Below are 23,737 nucleotides of genomic sequence, written 5' to 3'. Positions count from 1 at the left end.
CAGGGCCAACAGAGTAGATGAGCGGTTTCTTCCTGCCTTTCCAAGAGAAGCCCCTTGGGGCAGGGGTGTCTATAGTATGGTCTGATGACCCCTTCCACCTCACTCTACTCTCCAGTGCAACTTTGCCCTGGTGCAATACGGGACTGTGATCCAGACCGAGTTCGATCTTCTGGACAGCCAGGATGTTGTGGCCTCCCTTGCCAGAGTTCAGAACATCACTCAAGTGAAGGATATGACTAAGACAGCCTCAGCCATGAAGCATGTCCTGTGAGTAGAATGCCTGCCAGAGGCTCTGTGGCATAGGGTCTGGAGGAGTGGCTGGGCAGAACTGTGGGGAGTAAGGATGCTGAGAAGTGATGTCATGTCTGACACGAAGATAATACACATCTTTGCGTCTTAGGATTTTGGTGAGGATTAAATAGCTAAAATATATACAGTATTTACTATACTGTCCAGTGCATAAGTATCCTAGAAACCAGGCATTGGTGACATGTGTCTGGAATGCCAGCACTCAAGAGGTTGGACAGTGTGCCTCAAAACCCCAAAAGTGAGTCTGAGGCTAGTCTGACCTACATAACCAGCTTCAGGATAGCCAGGGTTATGTAGAGAAATCTCGTCACAAAGAAGAAACCCAAACCAAACGAAAACTCCAAAGTACAAATTTTTATAAAAGTGAAATAATCATAAAATAAAAAAATACACAGAATTCCATACTGCGTACACACAAGAGGGGCAGATGCATGCTCTTACTGGAGGGAGCAGGTGGGGAGTGAGCGCATGCGTGGTGTGGCCGATGCCTTGCTGTGTGACCTAAGGCCCCCCTTTTCTGGGCCTTTGTTCCCCATCTGGAGGACTCCTTAACTTTCCAGCTCAAGCAGGTCAATGAGTAAAAATTTGCCGAGAGCCCAGACTCCTCTTTGGAAGATTGTCTTTATTCTTTCTCTGTTAAGAGACAACATCTTCACTCCAAGCCGCGGCTCCAGGAAGAAAGCATTGAAGGTCATGGTGGTGCTTACTGACGGTGACATATTTGGGGACCCTCTCAACCTTACAACTGTCATCAACTCCCCAAAGATGCAGGGTGTTGAGCGTTTTGCCATTGGGGTAAGAGCCAAGAGCTGGGAGGCAACTCCTGGCTCTGTATAGCCTGGGAAGAGCCCAATGGAGACTTTTGGAAGCAGTATATCCAAACCCTCTCTGTTCATAGACATTCCTCTCCTCCTGGCCACCTGCTTCTGCGCGGCCCCCTCCTTATTGGGTCCTACAGAAGGCTCATCCTGAGGTGGTCATAGCTCACCGGCTGAGAAGAATGGGGGAAACCTGTACAAAGGTCCCTAGGGAGACGGTGCTGAGCTGAGTAACATGAACAGCTGGCCTTCTGCAAAGGGGAGGGTCATGAGGCTCTGTAGGCAGAGGGGTCAGCAGAGGATGCCAAGGACAGCCAGGTGTGTCAGGAACACAGCGCCAAAAGTGGAACTTTGTCAGGGGTAAAGGGCCAGTGAGCAGGGAAGGAAGGAAGGAAGGAGATGGTGATGGATCTCTCTCTGACTGGGGCCTCCTTACAGGTGGGCGATGCATTCAAGAATCCTAAGACCGACAAAGAATTGAAGCTGATTGCCTCAGACCCCAAAGAGACCCACACTTTCAAGGTGACCAACTATACGGCTCTGGATGGGCTGCTGAGCAAGCTACAACAAAGCATCATCCACATGGAAGGTGAGGGCTCCCCCAGGGCTTTGGAGTGCACCCTCAGCGTCTAGCAGGACACCCTCCCCAGACTAACTCTCCCTGACCCTAACCACCTCCCTGAGCCACAACTGTTAATGCCTAAAATGGCAATGACACCCCCAGTCTTCCTCATTCCCCCGAATCTATGAAAATCTCCTGAAGCAGTGGTAGAAAAGCAAGGAAGACTGGGACATAGTCCCAACAGGAGCTTACAGACAGGGAGACAGAGGCCCAGGAAGAGAGCGTGGACTGCCCAGGCCGAGCCAGCCAGCTCTTGCTTCAGCATGACCCAGATCTCTGCTCTCAGCTCAGGGCACCATTCCACCAAATACTCACCCCTTCTGGGGCCTGGCCCAGCTGGCCCCTCCTGGACATGCCTCACCCTGCCCCTTGGCACAGTGTCTCACCAGATTCCTTGGCTTCCAGGCACAGTTGGAGATGCCCTTCAATACCAACTTGCACAGACTGGCTTCAGCGCCCAGATCCTGGACAAGGTTTGTAACCCACTCAGCGTAGTCAGGGTCTCTAAGATGTGCCACCACCAGGCAATAAGGGGCTCCTGGCTCATAGTGACCCCATGGGGGTGTCTCTGGAGGAGCCACTTTACAAACAGAGAAACCACTGGCTACTTTTCCCTATCTGGACCACTGAGATAGAGAGAAGGGTGGTGAGCTTATTCTAAGAGGTCGCTTTTTTAAAAAAATATTTATTTATTTATTATGTATACAATATTCTGTCTGTGTGTATGCCTGCAGGCCAGAAGAGGGCACCAGACCTCATTCCAGATGGTTGTGAGCCACCATGTGGTTGCTGGGAATTGAACTCAGAACCTTTGGAAGAGCAGGCAATGCTCTTAACCACTGAGCCATCTCTCCAGCCCTAAGAGGTTGCTTTGTGTGCTTAAAGGATTGGGGCATTCTCTTAGCTGAAAGTACTGAGAGCTGGCTTTGGTGGCAAGCCCACCGAGGTGTGTCAGGAAAACATGTAGTTTATGTGGGAGAAGAGGAAGTCAAGAAGGAAGAAGGAAGGGAACAACAGGTGGAGCACTCCCTAACTGGGACCTCTGTGGAGGTGAGAGTTGAAGTCAGTCATCCCAAGGCCATTGGGATCTCCACCGATAGGCGAGCACCTTCACACCGCACAGGGGGCAATGTGGGGGCTAATGAGCACCATAATACTCGATCATACTTTAAAAAATGCTCAATATCTGGGCTCCAAGGTGCCTTCTGGAGCTAGGGCTACTCAGACTCATGAAAGCAGAGCAGAAACACAATATTGCCCTCTCATCTTCCTGACCACTGAATGCCCTCTTTGTCCAGGAAGTCTTGCTTTGCTGGCTCCTGGATCATTCCCGCTCATTTGATGCCCTCTGGGTCCTCTGCAGGGGCAGGTGTTGCTTGGCACTGTGGGAGCCTTTAACTGGTCCGGCGGTGCGCTGCTCTATGACATGCAGAGTCGTCGGGGCGGCTTCCTAAACCAAACAGCCGAGGATTCTGGGGCTGCACAGTACAGCTATCTCGGTAAGGGCAGGATGTGGTGGATGTAGACAGAACGAGGGTAGGGCCTGGAGAAGGAGAGGACTCCCGGAGGATAGCAGGAAGGTGGGTGAAGGTGAGGCCTTGGTGCGGGTCGGGGGCGGGGCCTGGATGGGGAAGGCGGAGCACGGAGTGCAGTGAAACCTAACAAATGGGTGTTGGATGAACACGGGTCCTGGAGGCTGGGCGTGGAGCAAGAGCTGTCTCTGTAGTCTGGGGGAGGGGCTAAAAGACTGACTTGTAAACTAACCCAGGGAAAATGCAGTCTGTCACACCGAGGTTGCCTGCGGGTGTACACATTAGGATTCCTGGTGGAGACAAGCTACGGCCAATCTCATGACTCACGCACAATTAGGCGAACAGATCTCAGTTAGGGACCCCGAGATTGAGAATTAGGGACGGAGGCAGGCTGGCCGTGGGCCTTTCTGAGTAAGAGTGAGCTGGACACCTCTGTTAATAACAGCTGTGAGTACCCCTCGCCATCGGTCCTCACATCCAGCGCTCATGTTCTGAAGGGGTGCAGTGCACCACACATGTATGGGGACACGCATGCCACTGTCAGTGCAGAGTGGGAACACGTGACTAGGAAGACAGAGTTGCAGGGAGCGGCTGGAGGTGGGGAACAACAGTTTACAGTCGTACTACTTTGCCCCAGGTTATTCGGTGGCAGTGCTGCACAGGGCCTACGGCTTCTCCTACGTGGCAGGGGCTCCAAGGCACAAGCTCCGTGGGGCTGTGTTTGAGCTCCTGAAGAAGGACACCTTTGTGCGACAGATGGAGGGAGAGCAGGTACCTCCTGGAGAAGTCACCTTTCCACCAGTAGGAGCTGGGAACACGGCCTGGGCAAGGCTCAGGTCTGAGTGTAATTTAGTGGCCCTCATGTTTGCTCAATGGTCACCCTTGGTGGAGACTCAGCTGTCACCAGAGATCAGATTGATCTGGAACACCCTCCTGGTGCTCCAGGAAGAACATAAGCTGTGTGTCTAGCTGTGGAGAGGGTGGAGAGGGGGTGTCCCCATCCTCAGGAGGGCTGATTTCTTTCTGAGCTATAGATGGGGTCCTACTTTGGCTCTGAGCTGTGCCCTGTGGATATTGACATGGACGGAACCACGGATTTTCTGCTGGTGGCCGCTCCATTTTATCACATCCGTGGAGAAGAAGGCAGAGTCTATGTGTACCACGTGCACATGCAGGTGAGGGTTTGGCCCCATGAGCTTGCCCAGGCTGTGCCTGCTCAGGCAGCAGAGGTCGGATGAGCCCTGGCCTGACATCTGTTTGGCAACAGTGGGCAGTGATGGTGGGTGTTCAGAGAGCGTGGCTGTCCCCTTCCAGACAGCCAGCCAGCATGGCTGTCTCCCTCTTTCTTACGTAGGTGGTTGCTGGTAGCATCTGTCATAGTTGCCCAGTAGACAGAACACTTGCCCTGGTCTACCTTGTTCCTCACAGTAATTATGGGAGTGTCTCTTACTCTCGCATTACCAGTGAGGAGTCTGGGATTCAGTGAGCTAACTAGTGATACTGGTTGTGGGAGAGACGCAACTGGACCGTGGACCTCTCCATTGCTAATATAGCAATGTGTGGGAACAGAAGAGCAGGCTCCAGCCCTGAACTTCAGGACAGAAAGACACCCCGACCTTACTACAGGCTCAGGTCCCTTGTCTTTTCTCAGCCTTAGACTCCTGCTGGAGAGGGGAACCAGTGAGGGAGAAGGCCCTCCAGGTGGCCCTGGGATGGTTGCCCTGCGCGCAGCACCTTTCTTGGGGACTGAGCTGTTGGTTCATCCATTTTGCAGGATCCTTCCTTCTCCTTGGCATTCACACTGAGTGGGCATCACGGGCTCACCAACAGCCGCTTCGGCTTTGCCATGGCGGCAGTGGGGGATATCAATCAAGATAAACTCACAGATGTGGCCATTGGTGCCCCTCTGGAGGGCTTTGGTGATGGGACCAGCTATGGCAGCGTATACATCTACAACGGATACTCCGATGGCCTCCGTGCCAGTCCTTCCCAGGTAACTCTGCAGGCTCTTTCCTGCTTCTTCTGGGGTGCAAACCTCCCACAGATAGAATGAGTGGAGCCCTCAGTCTTAAGTGCTGGGCCAGGCTCTGGTGGTAGAGAATGCCAGTGAAGGCGGGAAGTCACCAGGGGTGAGGGTAGAGGGTTCCCGACCAGGCCTCCTCCAAACCCCTCAGGGAAGGAGGGGGTGAGGCGTGACTTACTCTCCTGGTCTGTGTCTCCTCCTCTGACTCTTCTTTAGTCTCTGGTTCTTGTCCCCATCCAGCACCTCCTTGTTCTGGCTCCTCCCCTTTCTCCACCTCCAGTTGCTTCCTAAGCGCCTCCCCTAAGGTGATCCCTAGGCCTCTTACACACCTCAGTCCGTAGCACCTTCTTCTGGAAAACTGACGCTCCTGCGCGCCAGTCCCCCCTCTTCTCCACACCAGGTGCCCAGGGTAGTCCCCCAGCCCCTTGCTACCCGATGCATAGCCTGCCAGCCACCACATCCCCCGTCCCACACACCATGGCATCAACTTAGACCTTCCATCCCTCCCCAGCCCAGCTCCCGCCTCCAGCCCATCTTCTCCCTGTGCCTCCAGGGAGGCTTATAAACTGTGGCCCTGAAGAAGTTACTCTTCCACAGAACCTTTCCTGACGCCGCCAGCCCGACCTACACCAAGCCTCCTTGCACCCACATCCTTTTACCTCCTTCTACCCCACCCAACCCCTGCACTGAGCCTTGGCTGTGTTCTCAGAGCACTCTGCTCTGACCCTCTTAAGTCCCACCGGCCCTTCAGGGTTCCACCCTGATATCACTTCCTCAGAGACAGTTCAGGGCCAGGATGGGGAAGCTGTTGAAGGGAATAGAAGGCCAAGTTTCTCTTTCTCCTCCCATAGCGGATCAGAGCCTCCTCTGTGGCTTCGGGACTCCACTACTTCGGCATGTCTGTGGCCGGTGGCTTAGATTTCAATGGCGATGGCCTTGCTGACATCACGGTGGGCTCTCGGGACCGGGCAGCTGTGCTTCGGTATGGGTCTCCCCTGACTTCTTGTGACTCAAGCCCCTAGCCCTACTCAGTAGGTCCTGCAGATTCCAAGCACTAAGGGAGGGAGAAAGTATGGGGAAGGGGCACAGCTTCTGGGGTCCACCTGGGTAAATTTGCTCCTCAGCTCTCAACAATATGACTTTGAGTGGACTGCTGAAGTCTAAGTCCCAACTTTCTTTTCTACAGTTTGGGAATAATGACAGTGCCTGCCTCACAGGGTGGGAGGAAAATACAAAACAATGCTGGGGGTGGGGGCAGGGCGCTGTGAATTCCAGAGCCCCCGACTCTGCCTTCAGGCAATTTCCAGTCCTGTGGCTAGAGCCCCTGACAACCCAGCCCTCTCCAGAGAGTCCCGTCAGAGCCCCCCTCTGGCAGAAATCAGCTGGGGGTTCCCTGGGAGGGGGTGCTGAGGCTGAGGAAAAATTAGATTAAGAGAAATGAAGACAGAAACATAAGATAGATGGGGAGGACGGGAGGTCAATACCAAACAGCCCCGAGTTTGTTCCTCAGGCAGCACATATACTATAGGCAAAAGGCAGAACAAAGAGCGGTACAGCCAGCTGACCACCTCCCTGCACTGTCCTTGGGAAGAAGCTCAAGCAGGTGCATTATCTTATTCAGCTAAGCAGCTTCTAATCTCTAACGAGGAGTGCCTCTGGCTGGCATACACCAGCCCAAATCTCAGAAAAATATTCTCTTTCAACTGGGCAAAAATGCTCTTTCCCATGGGCTTAAGGGCTTAATCAGAATGTTCTCACAGCCCTCAAGGTTACTGGAAAAAGCCGAGCAGGCAAGCAAGCTCAAACTCAAATGACTTCTTTAAGCCAGAAATAACTACATATGGAAACTGAGTCACACGTGGGCCCCCACAGAGTGCCACACCTGTCGTGTGCTCACTGACGCCTCCAAGCCAACAGGCCTCCAAATGGAGCGCCCACTCCTCCCCCCTCCAATCCCCAGTCTGCTTGCCCTCCCCCAGGCTCCTGTTTCAGCAAATGGTACTGTCACCCGCTTAAAGAGTGAGGATTACATTCTAGGACCGGGCCTGTTGGCATGGGCCTGTAATCTCAGCTACGGGGGAGGCTGAGGCAGATAGGGCGTCAGCTCAAGGTCCTCTGAGCTACAGAGGACAAAATCTCTCTGTGGGCTTCCTCTTCGTCCTTCCTCATCACCCTGTCTATCACGTTTTCATTGACTTCAGCTCCAAAAACACCTCCCAGCCCAGGGGACTGTCATCTCTCCAGGACCACCACGTAGACTTTCCTGTGCTCTCTTGACACGATCCCTCTACTCTACTGCTTAAACCCCTCAGTGACTCCCACCTGAGTAAAACCCCCTTTCCGTGTCACTGCCGATTGCTCTGTCTGTGATTGGCCCTCCCCACCCTCCAATCCTCAGCTCTTGTCACCACAGTCTTGTCTCTCTGTCTTTTTTGTTTCTCACACAAACCAGCCTCATCCTGCTGTGTTTTCTGCCTGGGAGTTGTGTTTTCTGCCTGGAATGCTTCCTCAGGCCTTCACAGGGTTGGCTTTTCTTGTTCATTAAGTCATTGCTTTCACTTTCAAGGCCTCCTTCACAGGGAGAGCATTTTGACCACCTGATCGAAGTAGCCTCCATATCTGTCACCTTATCCTATTATAGCTTCCCCAGCACCGTGTGTGTGTGTGTGTGTGTGTGTGTGTGTGTGTGTGTGTGTGTATTCCTGTTTGTTGGCGGCTGTCTGCTTCCCCACAAGAGCAAAGTCTTATCTCTTTCCCTACTGTTAATACATCCTGAGGACTCAGTGCGCCCTTGCATGTTGGAAATGTTGAATGCAGCAGAATGCAGCAGAATCTGTGCTCACTTCTCACTGGTCCGGTCTCTTTGTCTTTAGCTCACGACCTGTGGTTGACCTGACCGTGTCTATGACCTTTACCCCCGCTGCACTGCCCATGGTTTTCAATGGCAAGATGGCTGTAGAACTGTGTTTTGAAGTTGGCTCCTCAAGTACAACCTCCAAGCCAGGTAATGGCTGCCTGGTGGGGTGCCTTGGTGTTGCAGTCATTCCTGTTTGGCTTGTAGGGTTGGTCCTGGTCCCTCTCCTGGAGCCTGGCCCCTGTGTCTTTAGTCTGTAAAATGAGTATGCCTTGCCCCCACCCCCCAGCCAGAAGCAGATAAGCTGAGATCATAGCCAGGAAGGGACTTCGCCCAGGCAATCTCCAGGATGTTTCCAGTTGTCCTGTGTTTGGTTTTCATTCCCCCTCCTCTTCTCCCTCTTCTTCCCTCCCCCTTCTCCCCTTCCTCCTCCTCTTCTCCCTTTTTCTCCATCCCTCCTTTCCCACCCCCTTCCACATTCTCCTAGTTTCTTAATTAGGGTTGTTGTTGTTTATTGGTTTTTCGAGACAGGGTTTCTCTGTAGCTTTGGAGCCTGTACTGGAACTAGCTCTTGTAGACCAGGCTGTCCTCGAACTCACAGAGATTTGCCTGCCTCTGCCTCTGGAGTGCTGAGATTAAAGGCGTGCGCCACCATTGCCCGGCAGTTAGGGGTTCTTATGGCTGTGATAGAAATACCATGACCAAAAGCAACTTAGAGAAGAAAGGGAATCTTTCAGTTTACAGTTTGCAGTTCATTGCCCAAGGAAATTCAGGGCAGGAAGTTAAAGCAGAAACCTGGAAGCAGAAGCCGTGGAGGGAGGTTACTTACTGGCTTGCTCCTCATGGCTTGCTCCTCCTGCTTTCTTATAGTGCCTAGGACTGCCAGCCCGGGGGTATCACTGCTCACAGTGAGCTGGGCCCTTCCCCGTTAATCATCAATTGAGAAAACGCACCACAGGCTTGCCCATGAGTCAGTATAATGGGGACATTTTCTCTACTAGTTTCCTTCTTTCAAAGTTGACATGAAGCTAGCCAGCACACCTGCCTAAACTCTTTTTCCCTAAGGTTGGACTCCACCCAGGAATGTGCTGGGTATAGGTCCAGGCTCTGGTCAGGTCTACCAGAAGTAATGGGGTGGGGTGGAAATCACTTCAAAATGATGATGAATAGCTAGGCATTCATACCAGCACTTAGGAGGCAGAGGTAGGGGGATCTCTGTAAATTCAAGGCAAGCTTGGTCTATATAGTAAGTTTCAGGTCAAGTCTCAACAAAACAAAGCAAAGTCTGGGAGGATGGCCCCAAGGAAGTGCCCACAGACCACACAGGGATTCTTCAGCAGGCTGGGGCTCTTTGTCTGGGCCTTGACCTTTCCAGCCTCATCAGAAGGTCTGGTCTTCAACCCCAGGCCTTGGAGAGATGTCACTCAACTTCACGGTGGACGTGGATGTGACCAAGCCGAGGAAGAGGCTGCAGTGTGCAGACACGAGCAATTGTCAGAGCCTCCTTAGGAGGTGGAGTGGGGAGTCCTCTCTGTGTGAGCACCTCTGGCTCATCCCTATAGAGCAGGAGGTAAGTAGAGAATTTAGACAGCATCCCAGAAAAGATATGTGCCACGCAGGCCCCTTTCTATGCAGACAAATAAGGCGACTGAAACAACTGAGAACCACAAAGTGACACTGGAAATATAAGCCTACCAGACATCCAAACCAAAGCGGCTTGGGCTGTGGGTGTGGCTCAGGCACACAGTGAGTGCTTTGCACCTGTGAGCCCCTGTGCTTGGTCCACTGGGAAGGAAAGAGCCAAGGGAGAAGGGAGAGGGGGCAGAGAGAGGGAGGGAGGGCGCCTACCAAAACTGAACGCGGATGACGTCACTGAACTTTCTAGTGGCTGGACAAAGAGGGGAATGGTTTCATTGTGTTGTCTCATCTTACCTGACAGTAACAGTAGGCTGAAGGGCCCTGAGTGGATCCATGTCAGGAAAACTGAAGGATTAAAAGGCAGAACTAGATGGGCTGGAGAGATGGCTCAGTGGTTAAGAGCGCTGACTGCTCTTCCAGAGGATCCGGGTTTGACTCCCAGCACCCACATAGTGGCTTACAACCATCTGTAACTCCAGTTCTGGGGGCTCCAATGCCTTCTAATGACTTTCAAGGGCACGAGGAACTCACACGGTGCACAGACATACATCCAGGCAAGTCACACACACACACACACACACACACACACGGAATAAATAAATAAATATTTTTAAAAGGCAGAACTAGAAAGAATAAGTTATTTAAAAATGTTATTTAGCTGGGAGGTGGTGATGCACACACTTTTAATCCCAGCACTCAGGAGGCAGAGGCAGATGGATCTCTGTGAGTTGGAGGCCAGCCTGGTCTACAAAACAAGTTCCACAATAGCCAGAGCTGTTACCCTGTCTCACACCCTCCCCAATTATTTAAAAAGAAATCTTGGCACAGATATTGAGAGGTATGGTTTTTAAAAAGTGGCTTGTCAGAACTCCGATTCTAACAGGTCTTTGAACTCTATGTACCGTTTGTTTCAGAGAACAAGCTTTGAGTGCACCTTTAATTGTTACCTGGCTTAGGAAAGTTTCTAGAACATCTATAAACCCTCTAAAAATAAAGGCAAAGAGCCAGAGAGATGGCTCAGTGGTTAGGAGTTCACCTAGACGCCTTTAATCCCAGCACTCGGGAGGTAGAGGCAGGCGGATCTCTGTGAGTTTGAGACCAGCTTGGTCTATAAGAGCTAGTTCCAGGACAGGCTCCAAAGCTACAGAGAAACCCTGTCTTGAAAAACCAAAAAAAAAAAAAAAAAAAAAAAAGGAGTTCACCTAGAGGACCTGAAATTTGTTCCCAGCACCAACCTGGGGGACTTGTGAATCCAGCGCCACGGGATCCAATGTCTCTGGCCCCTTTAGGCACCTGCACTCTTGTGCACATACCCCCACGCAATAATTGTGCATAATTAAAGTAATACGATAACTCTTAGAAATAAAAGCCTAACTGTATTTTTACCAGGGAATCAAGTTCACTTGCTTTCATGTTTAAAACTTTTTTATTTATTTGTCTATTTATATATTTCACAATGTGTACATGAAGGCCAGAGCACAACCTGTGGCAGCCAGTCTCCCTTCTATCATGTGGTGCTGGAAATGAATCTCAGGTCGTCAGGCTTGGCAGCAACACCTTTCCACACCAAACCTTCTCGCCAGCCCTCCATGCTCTTATTCTGACGAGAGAGCTCCTGTAAGCAGAGCCTAGCAAATGGCCTCCTCTACTGCCTCCTGTGTTCAGGCTCTACTCCTCAATATCCTTCCATGTTGGTTGGAGATCTTTGTTGTCTCACATGTGACCACGACTCTTCCCTCCATGACTCCTGTTTGCCCGCCACACAAAGTCTAAGCCTTTGTGACTGGGGTGAGAACCTCAGAGATCCCCAAGCCCTAAGGTGGGGCAGACTGGGGAAACTTCCACAGCTCTTGGTGGCTTACTTGAGGGCCTGGGTCTTTTGGAAGACTTCCTGGTCATTGCTGTCACTGTTCGTTTCTTCTTGTCCTCTTCACATTCCCTTCTGACCTTGCCTTCCTCGGTTACCCACAGTTTTGTGAGGGGGACTGCTTTTCCAACATCACCATCGAGGTCAGCTATGCGTTCCAGGAAGCTGAAGGAAGGAAGGACCACCCCAACCCCATCCTGGACCACTACAAGGACCCCTCTGCCATCTTCCAGGTGACTCTTTCCACAGGAAGGACCCGACTTTCTTGGGGAACATCCCACATTGAATACTTGCTCCCCTTACTTCAAAGCCGGCGAGAGTTGGGAGGGAGGGTCATCAGACTGTGTCAGTGGGGCCTGGGGACCCTTGAGATGCTTGCTGCTCATTGCTCACTGGTGGGTAGCAGGTCTCTGGCTGTTGCCCTGGGCTTGTTCCCACAGTGCGCTCCCTGCATGCTTAGTGACACACGTGGGTATGCTGTGTACTGGGGCTCTCTTTGCATGGTATCTGAGGATGGTGGTGGGTCCCTTGTGGGTGCTGCACTGGCGCTGTCCTGTCCTGAGATGCAGAGAGGAGGTTCTTGGATACGCTTGCTTGCTCAGGCTCTGCTAGAGCCTTCATGCTGAGGTGTCTGGCTCACCAAGCCTGCACCTACCTCTAGGTGCCCATCAGTGTAGCTTTCTCATGACTAAGGAAAGATAAAAGAGCTAGATTTTCTAATCCTCTCGTGCCTAAGGTGACTTAGCCCTTTCCCAGGCTGTGGCTCCTATGGTCCTCTGCCAATCTCTGCTTCCAGAGCAGAGAGGAATTATCAGAGATAAAGAAGTGAAAGAAAGAATATTAAAAAGTAGTAGTTGGGGTGGGTGTGGTGGCACACTTCTTTAACCGCAGCATTCAGGGAGCAATGACCGAGGACAGATCTCTGTGAGGTGGAAGCCGGTCGATTCCACATAGCAAGTTCCAAGCCACCCAGAGCAACATAGTTGGACCCTGTCTAAAAGGAAAAAAATCCAAAGAATTCTCGTTTGAGAATAAGTTGCAGATCTGATACTCTTCATCCCCATGCTCAGTATATAGTTCCTAAAAACAGGGCTATTCTCTGCCACAGCACAACGGATGAAATCAGTTTAACACTGAAGGAGTACTGCTATCTACCGTACAAGTTTATCCATAGTTTGTTTGATATTCTAGTAACTTGCTGTTTGGCAAAAGAAAAAAAGTTTTTGGGGCTGTAGCTTAGCTGGCAGGATGCTTGTGTAGGATACGTGGAGTCGTATGATCCATTCCTAGTACTCAATATAACTAGGCCTCCTGTGGCCCCTGACTGTAATCCCAGAATTTAAGAGATAGAGGCAGAAAAAGCAAAAGTTCAAGATCTTCCATGGCTGGACAGTGAGACCCTTTATCAATTGATCAATCAATAATAAATTAAAATAAATAAATCTAGGGTCTTTTATTGTCATTTATCTTAGTCACTTTTAATCTAGAATTATTGACTTATGTCTTTCCTTGTCTTTGTTTTTATGTTTATTTATCTATTATTTTGCTTTTTTGAGACAGTGTTTCTCCTGTGTAGCCCTGGCTGTCCTGGAATTCACTCTGTAGACCAGGCCGGCCTCAAACTATCCACCTGCCTCTGCTTCCCAAGATATTAAAGGTGTGTGCCACCACCACCTGGCAAAGATTTATGTATTTATGTGTTTAAATACATGTGAGTGCTCTGTCTCCTTGCACACCAGAAGAGGGAATCAGATCCCATTACAGATGGTTGTGAGCCACCGTGTGGGTGCTGGGAATTGAATCCAGGACCTCTGGAAGAGTAGCTCATGCTCTTAACTGTTGAGCCATCTCTCCAGACATCTTTACTTGTATTTTGCAACTGAGTCTCATAGTTCAGGCTAGCCTTGAACTCCCTATATAGCCAAGGATGACCTTCTGCCTTCCAAGCTAGGACTACAGGTATTCAACACCAGACCCAGCTTTTGTTTTTTGTCTCTAAGGACCCTCACAGCTTGGAGGATGTAGGGCAGTCGTTCTGTAGCCTGTCCCTTGGTTATTTCTGGAGTTTCCTCATAGTTAGATCCAGGCTGTGTGTTTTGGCAGGTGCATCACAGCCTTGATTGTCCTATTCCTGCTCCCATCTCCCCCCTTTTTTGGGGGTGGGGGAGGTTTTCGAGACAGGGATTCTCTGTGTAGCGTTGGAGCCTGCCCTGGAACTTGCTCTGTTACCAGATTGGCCTTGAAGTCACAGAGATCCTCTGCCTCTGCCTCCCGAGTGCTGGGATTAAAGGCGTGAGCCACCACCGCCCGGCCCCATTCCTCTTTGTAACTGAGTATTTTAGGGAGAAAATTTGAGATACATATTTCCTGCTTAACAGTGTAAGTCATTGTCAATTATTACTGTGATGGTTTGGGGAAGAGGTTTTAAAGTATTTATTTCCTCCAAAACCACAGAGAAACCCTGTCTCAAAAAAAAAATAAATAAATAAAATATTTATTTCATCAATAAAAGGGATGAGGAAGCCGGGCGATGGTGGCGCACGCCTTTAATCCCAGCACTCGGGAGGCAGAGGCAGGAGGATCTCTGTGAGTTCGAGACCAGCCTGGTCTACAAGAGCTAGTTCCAGGACAGGCTCCAAAGCCACAGAGAAACCCTGTCTCGAAAAAGCAAAAAAAAAAAAAAAAAAAGGGATGAGGAAAGGGAAGAAGGGAAGGTGCTGTGGATACACAGATGTTAGCAGAGATGAGTTGTAGCTGGGAACTAAAATGGGTTAACCATGTTGTCTTTCATCAGGGTTAGATGGAGAACGTAGGTGCCCTGGCTGTGCAAGCCTGGTGGTCAGTGTTCAGTTCGCTGATCCCCCACAGAGGGAGAGAAACGATGTCTGAAAGCTGTCCTCTGACACCCACAGGGCACTGTGGCATGCACGTGCCTACACTCTCTCACATGGGTTGTATACGACATGCAGGAAAGATAAATAAAATTTAAGCGTAAAAAACAGGAGCCAAGTGTGGGCCCTAGGTTTCAAGCCGAGCACCAGAATAAACACAAATAAGACAGCACAGATTTGTTGATCCAGTTAGAGAGAGCGCCGCACTGTGACTTGCAAATTGCACCTTTCTTTTCTGGCAAATGCATGGTCTCCTTTCGAGCACTGGGCTCCCTCTCCAAGTCCAGCCCATGATGCTCTCCCTGCAGAAAGCTGCTGCAGTGATCTCCAGCTGCTGGAGAGCTAGAGACAGCTCCTAGGAGGCAGAGGGGTTGGAGAGGGTGGGTAGGGGATGTGGGGAGGTGGGGGTGGAGTGTTGGCTGTTTCCTTCACTGCAAAAAACTACACTTGGCTATGTTAGAACACTTGTTTGTTTGTTTTTTCTCAACTCAAATTGAGATTTTTCAATCTTGAAGAGAGCTTCTGAACGAAATGTGTCTCTTTCTTTTTCTCTGTGTAGTCTTTTTTTTTTTTTTTTTTTTTTTTTGGTTTTTCGAGACAGGGTTTCGCTGTGGCTTTGGAGCCTGTCCTGGAACTAGCTCTGTAGACCAGGCTGGTCTCGAACTCACAGAGATCCGCCTGCCTCTGCCTCCCAAGTGCTGGGATTAAAGGCGTGCGCCACCACCGCCCGGCTCTCTGTGTAGTCTTGCTGTGTAGCCCAGGCCTCAAACTCACCATGATGCCACAGTATCCCTAGTTCTAGGATGACAAGCAGATGAGACTCTGATTTAGTTGCAATGTGTGTGCAGAATTAGAAGAGAAGTAGCTAACGTGCCCAGGAGACTTACCCACAGCTAACCTACCCACAGTGGGGGAGGGTGTTGGCACGGATTCACCTATACTATTTGGTCAGTTCCTGTTCCTACACTCGTTTCAGCCTACACCCCAAAGGACTAAGGAAGCTTTGCTTCACAAAGGTTTGTCCTCCCAGATGTTAGAGGCAGAGGGATGCACACAATACAAATACGACAGTGTGCCTATCATTCCGCAAAGGTCACCCCACCTTTGAGCTTGGCTAAAGGCCTGGGTCACTGTGTGCCCGTATTGTCTAGGAATGTCGCACACATAGCTCTTTTGGCCTGGGTCACTGTGTGCCCGTATTGTCTAGGAATATCGCACACAGTCCCAGCTGTCAGCCATCACTCTCCTCGAGCCATGCTTCCTCAAGCAGGAGAACATGACGGGCAGAAGTACCCCAAGGAGGAGGTGGGAGTCAGGGTCAATGGGAAGGTAAGGTCCCAGGGCTAACTCTGCCTGTCTTTGTCTGGTAACAGCTGCCCTATGAGAAGGACTGCAGGAACAAAGTGTTCTGCATTGCCGAGATCCAGCTGGCCACCACCATCTCTCAGTGAGTCGAACCTTGTTAGCATCAACATCGTTTCTGCAGGTGATGTCCTCCTGAGGATTCACCTGGGCAAGCCTCTTATTCAGAGGCTTGCGTGCATACTCCTTTCCCCTTCCCCTCATGGCCCTCCCTCAACAGGATTTTGTATTTGGTATTTCAGCAACCCTGTGAGGGAGGAAGGATAAAGATTCATCTTCCCATCTTATAGATCAGGAAATAGTTGAAGTTGATGCACTTGGTGAACCTGAACCCAGGTCTCTATGTTCACAGTGAGCCTCACTTCTATAACTTCCTCTGCTTGGCCTCTTAGCCAGATTCCATGAATGAATTCATCGAGTAGTTCTGGAATAGTTTTACTCTGTTCCAGGGGTTCTAGATGCTGGGTATCATCTCAGTCAAAGGTACAGACAAAAATCCTTGCCCTTGGGCTGGAGAGATGGCTCAGAGGTTAAGAGCATTGCCTGCTCTTCCAAAGGTCCTGAGTTCAATTCCCAGCAACCGTATGGTGGCTCAGAACCATCTGTAATGGGGTATGGTGCCCTCTTCGGGCCTGCAGACATACATGGAAGGAATGCTGTATACATAATAAATAAATAAATATTAAAAAGAAATTTTAAAAAATCCTTGCCCTCCTGGTACTTAAAGGGAAAGTAATAGACAAATAAACTCTGGGTAGATGGGATATGGGGCAAAGGTAAGTGCAGGGAAGGGGTGAGGTTTTAAGTAGGGTGGTCAGGGAAGGTGACAGGAGGAGGTGGGTACCGTCCATGTGGTGTCTGACGGTAGAGCAAATACCCCGATAGAAGCAGCCCTGACAGGCTCCATGTGAATGAGAAGTGTAAGACGGAGGGGGAGTAACATGGAGAGAAGTGGAGGAAAGTCTAAGAGGATCGCATGGGACCATAGAAGGGCTCACAAGAGTCTACCTCTTGCTAGAGCAGTGGTTCTCAACCTTCCTAATGCTGCAACCCTTTAATATAGTTCCTCAAGTTGCGGTGACCCCAACCATACAATTATTTTCATTGCTACTTTACAACTGTAATTTTGCTACTGTTATGAATCGCAATGTAAATATCTTTTTTCTGGTGGTCTTTGGTGACCTCTGTGAAAAGGTTGCTTGACTCTCAAAGGGGTTGTAGCCCACAGGCTGAGAACCATTGTGCTAGACAAATGACAGATTGTAGGAAGTAGGGCGATAGTAATTACTACTCTGACAACGAAGGTGCAGGTAAGAGGGTGGTGGCTCTGGCTGGCTGGAGGCAGACAGTGGTTGTCTTTTGAAGCTAGAGTGGAGGGAGGGAGCAAGGATGCCCAGTCCAGGCATCTATAATTGCATAATCCAATACATTCACCGTTAGTTTAATTCTAAGGTCACTACATTTAAATTAATTTTTTAAGAAAAAAAGTATGGCTGGAGAGATAGCTCAGAGGTTAAGAACATTGACTGTTCTTCCACAGGTCCTGAGTTCAATTCCAGCAACTACATGGTGTCTCACAACCATCTATAATGAGATTTAATGCCCTCTTCTGGCCTGCAGGCATATATGCAGACAGAACACTATGTATAATAAATAAATTTTTTTAAAGGACACTTTAAAAAAAGAAAAAATGTAATTACAAGGATAGAGGGATGGTCTAGTGGTTAAGAACCCTGACTGTTCTTTCCAGAGGACCCAGACTTAATTCCTAGCAACTACATGGCTCACAACAGTCTGTAACTCCAGTTCTGGGAGCTCTCTTCTGGCCTCCTAGGGCACTGCATGTATGTAGTACACAGACTCCCTGCAGGCAAACCCACCCCTATACATAAAATAAAATGTAAAACAAACACAGCTCTTTAATGGCACCTGCTGTATTTCATCATATTGAATATCCACACGTGGCTAACGGCAGCGGTAAGACAGTAGGATGCGGACCATCTTCCATCACTGCTGATGTTTTATTGCACCATTCAGAATCCACTAGAAGTTCAGCTCCATGATGGGGTTACTGGAGCTAAGATGAGCTTGGTTTGGGAAATGGGACAATCTTAAAAATGCCCTCAAGCCAGGCGGTGGTGGCGCACGCCTTTAATCCCAGCACTCGGGAGGCAGAGGTAGGCGGATCTCTGTAAGTTCTAGGCTAGCCTGGTCTACAAGAGCTAGTTCCAACACAGGCACCAAAAGCTATAGAGAAACCCTCAAAAAAAAAAAAAATGCCTTCAACGGCTACCACGTGTGTCATGTTGCTGATGGCCGGTTGTCTGGAGTTGGTTTCTCTGGGGGCAGTCTCTGTCCTTGAGTGGATGTTTGTAAAACTTCCATTTTAGGTGTGCATGATTATGTGGGGCCAGCGCTAAGGGACTCAGTCAAGACACAGCTGCTGTCAACAGGGACTGAATTACAGCCAAGATCCGCCAGCCAGCCAGTTCCTCAGGGTGATGCGGTGTGCTCTGCTTGCCCTCTATCTCCCCCTAGTGTCCATAGCCGTCAAGCTGCTACTGAGAAACTCCACTGCTGCAGTGGGGTTTGACTTCTACAAAATCCAATGAGAACTAGACTCGATGCCTAAACTACAAAGTGAGACTCTGCTCCAAAAAAACAAACATTGACAAGCACTGTGGCTCCTATCTGTAATCTCAGCACTGGTTGGCTGAGGCAGGAGGATTGCAAGGCCAGCTGGGATACACAGTGACAGACCAACCAGCCTAAGGCAACAGAATGAAACTGTTTTAAAAACTAGCCAAATGACTAAAATGGGCTAGGGATACAGCTCAGTGATAAAGGGTTCTAGTCTTTTGGCTTCCGTCTTTTTAATTCACAAGATGCAAAGTAACTATAATACTCTCTAGAGTAATTCTGAGGATCAATTGAGTTTATGGGTCATGGAGTTTGCCACATGGTAACCACTAAGTAAGTGGTTATAACCTTGCAAATTGCTTAGTGATGAAGCTGTAAAGGCCTCCGTGCAGCCAGGGGGTCAGCTCTGTTAAAAGGAAGAAAATCTGGTCTTTTTTGCAGTTTACCTTGGAGGATAGTTAAGAATGTGCTTTTCTGTAGTGCGGGAAGTGTTCTAGGTTAAATGTACTGCTGATGTGTGATCTCTCTCTCTCTCTCTCTCTCTCCACCCTTTGCAGGCAGGAACTGGTGGTGGGTGTCACAAAGGAGCTGACCATGAACATCAACCTGACTAACTCCGGGGAAGACTCCTACATGACAAACATGGCTCTGAATTATCCCAAAAACTTACAGTTTAAGAGAATACAAAAGGTACCCGTGACACAGAGGCTTGGGAAGCAAGCTGCCATGCCTTTTCCTTGTTGCCCACCTGCTTCCCTGCCATTGCCACCAGCCTCCTTCTACTCCATCTAGAATAAGAATTGCAATTAGACGAATCCTCTCCAATTCTGGGCCCTAAAAACCTTCAGTGGTACCACATGATCACCCCCTCCTTGTATATAGTCTTTTTTTTTAAGATTTATTTTATTTATTATGTATACAATGTTTTGTCTGCGTGTTTGCCTGCAGACCAGAAGAGGGCATCAGATCTGTAAGATGGTTGTCAGCCACCATGTGGTTGCTGGGAATTGAACTCAGGTCCTCTGGAAGAACAACCAGTGCTCTTAACCTCTGAGCCATCTATCCTGCCTGTCTTTAACCAGGACTGTGAAAGATAAATTCTAATGCCTAAGGAATCGAAGAAGTGAAAAATTCTACCGAACTATTCACCAGACACAAGGCCAGCTGCAAAGATGGGCTTGCAAGCATGTGACTGCCAAGTGTCACGACACTGAAATGTTCTGTTCTCTTAATTCAAAGATGGTCAGGAACTGCTGTTTGAAGTTCTTTTGGGAACTAGGAAACCACCCCGCTCTTGTCTGGGGAATCTACGTCACCTGACAGAGAGAGGTAGATTAGTGTCCATCTAAGGTACAGAGCTGCAGAGACAGTGTATCTGGAAACTGCTTTCCTCTTGTAGTGTATGCTAACCCAGCTGGGAGCCTGCTGCCCCTGGGCATCACCTGCCCCTTTCCTCTGCCCTGCAATGCAGCTCTCTGGACTGCTTCATCTGCCTTCTTCCTTAACCCCACCTACTCCAACCCTCTGACAACTTAGAATTTTCCTTTGTTGAGAGAAGATACTCATTCTAGTGAGTCAGTAAAACTTGAGTCTGGAGCTGGGTGGTGGTGGCTCACGCCTTTAATCCCAGCACTTGGGAGGCAGAGGCAGGTGGATTTCAGTGAGCTCGAGGTCAGCCTGGTCTACAGAGCGAGTTCCAGGACAGCCAGAACTGCTACACAGAGACACCCTATTTCGAAAAAACAAACAAAAAACAGAACAAAAAAACTTGACTCTGTTGGGACTATAGGTTTTCCCAGGGGGTGGGGTGGGGCCTCAATTTGCTTGGCCTTAGTTAGCATTTATTGTGAAAAGTTAACATTATTTTCTGTATATGTAGGATGGGACGGGTGATGATAGAAGTAGCGATGGGCCCTCTTGGGGAGAGCAGCTGTATTTGGAAATCTAGATGAGGAGCCTTAGCTAGAAGGCCACATAGCAGTGTTTGAGCCTCCATCTCAGTGTGACACCCGCACTGGTCCACAGCCCAGTTCCAGTTCTTCCTCTCTGTGAGGACTTTATGCAATCCTGTCTATTGGAACTGGTCCCCACTGCTACTGTGCCTCACTCACAGAACACTACCCTTAGGCTTTGGATTTAAATTCGACCCTCAGTTGTGAGCAGACCAGGGACCAAGTCTGACAAGTAGACAAATCAGCAAATGGTTGTTGAATTTGTGTGAAGAAACCGCTCCATTTCCTGGAGAGATGGCTCAGTTAGAAGCACCAGCTGCTTTTCCAGAGGACCTGAGTTTGAGTCTCAGAAGCTACATGACAGCTCACTGTTAAGGTTTTTCTTGCTGAAAAACTTCTCTGCAGACACAATAAACCAATCAGACCAAATCAAACTGAATTAAAAGAAACCCAGGTTTAATGGATGCCAGCACTCCTGGGTGGGCCCGGGAAAAACACGGAGAGGGGAAAGGAGAACGGGAAGATCCACATATTCATGGGGGGGGGCAGTTTAAATAGCCTGTGGGAGTGGTCTTGACCCTCCCTGGGGAGGGGTCACCGTTTGGAGGACTTTCTCAGAGGTGGGATCTGGACTGAGGCAACTCCCAGGGGAGGTGCTTGAAATAGAGCTTTCCACCCAACATTCCAACATGGATGCCAGGAGCTGGGGTGAAGCCCCCAGCCAAACATTCAATCTGATGCCCTCTTCTGACCTCTGAGGGTACCAGGCACGTACATTCTTGCAAAGCATACATGCAGGCAAAACATACCTACCCATAAAATAAATAAATAAAAATTAAAACCAAAACCAAGACATCTTCTGTTTTAACAGCCGCTCTCTCCAGACATTCAGTGTGATGAACCCAAGCCAGTTGCTTCAGTCCTGGTCGTGAACTGCAAGATTGGTCACCCCATACTCAAGCGCTCATCTGTGAGTCTGTTGTGATTAGGTGGCTCTTCTCCCTACCCTTGAGCTCCCAACCGCAGCTGCATCTTCCAGCTGTGGTCACCATGCTTCCCTTTGCTGCGTTCACAACTGCTAAGCCTGCCCTGAAATGGAGACCGGTGGGGGTGTAGGAAATGGTTTTCTGATGTATAGCATGGCCAGTGTTGGCTTCTCCGAGGAAAGCTGAGAGAGAGAAGCGGGAGTAGTATGGAAGGAATATCCAACCAAATTATCTTTGGACTGTGCAGAAACTCAGCTGTAGTTTCCTTTACTTGAAGGAGAGTAACACCATCTGTTTGGCTCATTCGGTATTTGCAGAGTGAGCTTGTATGAAACCCACGAGGAATGTAAACTGGGTCTCCTAGTGCTGCTTCAGTCACTGTGCTAGTGCTGTGATGAGACCATGTGACCAAGGCAACTCTTAGAAAAGGAAGCATTTAATTGGGCGCTTACAGCTTCAGAAGCTTAGTACATTTTCATCATGGTGGCAGGAAGGCAGAGGGTGCTGGAGAAGTAGCCAAGAGCTACATCCTGATCCTGGGCAGACTGGCCTGGTTTGGCTTTTGAAAACTCAAAGCTCCCCCTACCTCCCTAAAGACATATTTCCTCCAACAAAAACATACCTTCTAATCCTTCCCACCGCCAGTCAGACTTCCACTCCCTGGCAGTCAAGTATTTGAGCCTATGGGGGCCATTCTTATTCAAATCACCACAGCCACTTTGAAAGTGACTAGTTCCCCCATTTACTTAGGTCTTATTTCCTCCTTTAAAACAGGCAAATGTCTCAGTGATTTGGCAGCTAGAGGAGAGTATCTTTCCAAACAGAACAGCAGATGTCACTGTGACCATCTCTAAGTAAGTAGTGGCTGTGTTAGCAGACTTAGGATCTGGCCTTGGGGGGGAAATGTTGTGTTCTTGAGTGCTCTGGTTCTCTCTGGTTCTCTCACTGTTCTGGGAGAAAGGGGGTATCTCACAGAACCCGAAGAAGTTTCCTCTCATCAAAGATACTTAAGATGTTCGAATTCACACAAAGGAACACTAAGGTATATTCTGGTGGGCTGGGCTTTGAACCTGAGTCCTAGTTCTGGCCTTCTCAACTCTGGCAGAACTCTGCAGGCCTCCGTGTTCTAAGGCAGAACAGGGTACGGTGCTGGGAGCGATCAAACAAGGGCGATTCTACTCCTGAAGCAACGTCTGAAGATTTTTGTTTTGTTTTTGCAAGATAGGATTTCTCTGTAGCCCTGGCTGTTCTGGTGCCTGCTCTGTAGACCAGGCTGGCCTTGAGCTCAAGAGATCTGCCTGCTTCTGCCTCTGCTTCCTGAGTGCTGGGATAGCAGGTGTGGGCCACCATGCTCAGCATTCTAGAACTAATTCTGATTGCCATGAGTTAGGAGGTGATACTGGCTTCTATTGACAGATGTTAGTAACTATTATTCAGTGTGGAGGACAAGTCCGGAACAGGTCATCCTTTGGCTCAAAATGTCAAGTATGGAAGCTGAGAAATCCTTCTAAAACCAACATTTCCCTCAGTGTGAAATCTAAGAGATTCTCTTGGACATGTTTGTTAGGAAGTCAAGGTAACAAAGCAGTTGTATGGTCAACTGACACTTTTATTCCCAGTTCCGATGAGAAGTCTTTGGCCAGAGAGACCCACAGCCTTCAATTCAGGCATGCCTTCATTGCAGCTCTTTCCAGGTAAGTACTAGCAAGGGGTCTGTGTGATGGTCGTGCAATGAGGACAGCATTGGAGATTCTCTCATGAGGACAGAAGTGCCCAGTAGGGTGGATGTGGGCCTTGTCCTTCTCTGAGAGGAGTCTGCTTAGTGCCCAGCCTCTCTAGGATACTGTCAAAGGGTAGCCTCCTACATACAAAAAGGGCAGGCTCACTGACTTGTCCAAAATTGAGTCCCAGCTCAACCTAGACTATAGGATTTCTGGTGGTTAGATAAAAGCTAGCATTCCTCAGGACTTGTTAAACTGGTTCCATTCTGTCAGAAGGAGTCATTTCCCTTACCACTGGCAAAAGGGATAGCTGGCTCTCCGATTAAAAACACCTGTGGTGCCTATCACCCTTATGAAGGCCATGCTAGAGACAGCCTTGGCAGTTTGGAATAAACTTTTACTTTTCTACCTATGGACCCGCAGTTTGGGCTTCTTTACTCCACCACTCGCATGTGTCATGTTGGGTTTTTAAAACACCAAAATGGTTGTCAAAAGCACAGTGCCAACTGGTCCTGCTACAAA

At 49.4% G+C, this 23,737-nt stretch overlaps 1 protein-coding gene across 1 annotated transcript in view; it reads left to right on the top strand.

The window, feature by feature from the left end:
• Window positions 1–23,737, top strand: part of Itgae (integrin subunit alpha E) — a 65,645-nt gene that overhangs the window by 24,644 nt on the left and 17,264 nt on the right. The window contains exons 8-24 of the mRNA XM_075991731.1: window positions 116–267; window positions 951–1,104; window positions 1,566–1,716; window positions 2,155–2,222; window positions 3,113–3,248; window positions 3,919–4,052; window positions 4,316–4,456; window positions 5,056–5,274; window positions 6,156–6,286; window positions 8,178–8,308; window positions 9,565–9,728; window positions 11,768–11,896; window positions 15,928–16,001; window positions 19,114–19,246; window positions 21,380–21,478; window positions 22,269–22,348; window positions 23,114–23,188. Coding sequence (XP_075847846.1) covers window positions 116–267; window positions 951–1,104; window positions 1,566–1,716; window positions 2,155–2,222; window positions 3,113–3,248; window positions 3,919–4,052; window positions 4,316–4,456; window positions 5,056–5,274; window positions 6,156–6,286; window positions 8,178–8,308; window positions 9,565–9,728; window positions 11,768–11,896; window positions 15,928–16,001; window positions 19,114–19,246; window positions 21,380–21,478; window positions 22,269–22,348; window positions 23,114–23,188 — 2,171 coding nt within the window. The remainder of the gene's footprint in view (window positions 1–115; window positions 268–950; window positions 1,105–1,565; window positions 1,717–2,154; window positions 2,223–3,112; window positions 3,249–3,918; window positions 4,053–4,315; window positions 4,457–5,055; window positions 5,275–6,155; window positions 6,287–8,177; window positions 8,309–9,564; window positions 9,729–11,767; window positions 11,897–15,927; window positions 16,002–19,113; window positions 19,247–21,379; window positions 21,479–22,268; window positions 22,349–23,113; window positions 23,189–23,737) is intronic.

The sequence above is a fragment of the Microtus pennsylvanicus genome, chromosome 11, assembly GCF_037038515.1.
Source record: "Microtus pennsylvanicus isolate mMicPen1 chromosome 11, mMicPen1.hap1, whole genome shotgun sequence".
NCBI lineage: Eukaryota > Metazoa > Chordata > Mammalia > Rodentia > Cricetidae > Microtus > Microtus pennsylvanicus.
This window is presented reverse-complemented; position numbering and strand designations above follow the sequence as displayed.